The sequence below is a fragment of the Orycteropus afer genome, unplaced genomic scaffold (assembly GCF_000298275.1).
Source record: "Orycteropus afer afer isolate SDZICR_OR568_19922 unplaced genomic scaffold, OryAfe1.0 scaffold00070, whole genome shotgun sequence".
Taxonomy (NCBI): domain Eukaryota; kingdom Metazoa; phylum Chordata; class Mammalia; order Tubulidentata; family Orycteropodidae; genus Orycteropus; species Orycteropus afer.
In genome coordinates, this window is record NW_006921657.1 from 8,713,509 (window position 1) to 8,714,635 (window position 1,127).

The following is a 1,127-nucleotide window of genomic DNA, read 5'->3' on the forward strand; positions in this document are numbered from 1 at the left end:
CCCTAAACTGTAAACTGCAAAATGGCAAAGGTTGGTTAAGTCTTGCTCACTCCCCTGGACACACCTAAGTAGTTGTTGAATGAAAGAAAAAAAAAAGGCTCCAAGTTTTAGAATGTAAAAGTCTACTTTTTTTAAAATTAAACTAACATGATTTCTGACTTTTAAAGTTACTTTTATTATTACTAAATAAACCTACCGTGGCCTTCAGTCAAAAGTTTTAAACAGTTCATATCATCAGTGAGCTTTAGGAGTGCAGGTAATAAACGTAAGGAGAGCAAACAGTAGCCACTGAACAAACGCTTGCTAAATCAAACGAATAAACGCACACTACAACAAAATAACTCCTGAGATCAAATCCACAGGACTGTCGACACACAAAGTTAAACGTCATGGTGCCCACGCTGTATTTTCCATTAACTGTGGTTAACAGTACTCTGATTTCCCTCTCTCCTCTGCTTTCTAGGCCATTTCAACACCCCAAAGCGTTAAGTTTATAAAAATGACTTGAAGAAGGAACGAAACTAGTGTTCTCGAGTTGAAGACGTCTCCCCTTCCAACGTCCTTTTCCTTTTTACGCCCACTCTACAAGTGTCAACACCAAGCCTTAACCAGGATCATGAAATCGCTGAACGCCACCGCATCCAGGCTTAAAAATCATAGTTTGTCAAGCTCGCGACACACCGGCAGAATGACCAAGTCCTCCAGAGTCCAGAACTGGGGGACTCAAGGGTCCCCCAATCTGAAGGAAAGCGAGGCTGCCCGGGAGGAAACGCAGGGGCTGGCTACCTTGGAAGGGGAGGTGGAGGCGAGGCCCCGCCGGGGTGGGGTCCGAGTACCCAGCCAGGGCCCCCAAAGCCGGTCGAGGAGAGCAGGCACAGACTCCGACATTGCCAGGAGAGTGCACAGCCGCCTGCAGGTGCTCGGGCCTCGCCAAGACCGGGAAGAAACGGCGCCGCCCGCCCTTCCCCGACCTCGGGGTGGCCCGACAGGCCTAACCCCGTTCCCTGCCCTGTTCGCCCGCCCCCTCCTCCGCTCCCCGCGGCCCCTCCCGCGACGCAGGCCCCGCCGTTGAACGTCCCGCCGCGCGCAGCGAAGCGAGGCCGCAAGGCGAGCGCGCGGGCCGCGGT

At 52.4% G+C, this 1,127-nt stretch overlaps 1 protein-coding gene across 1 annotated transcript in view; it reads right to left on the bottom strand.

Annotated features, from left to right (window-relative positions):
- The window catches only part of VPS26A (VPS26, retromer complex component A), a 63,095-nt gene extending 62,207 nt beyond the window's left edge, over positions 1 to 888 (bottom strand). The window contains exon 1 of the mRNA XM_007940671.1: positions 787 to 888. Coding sequence (XP_007938862.1) covers positions 787 to 888 — 102 coding nt within the window. The remainder of the gene's footprint in view (positions 1 to 786) is intronic.
- Between the last annotated feature and the right edge of the window lie 239 nt (positions 889 to 1,127).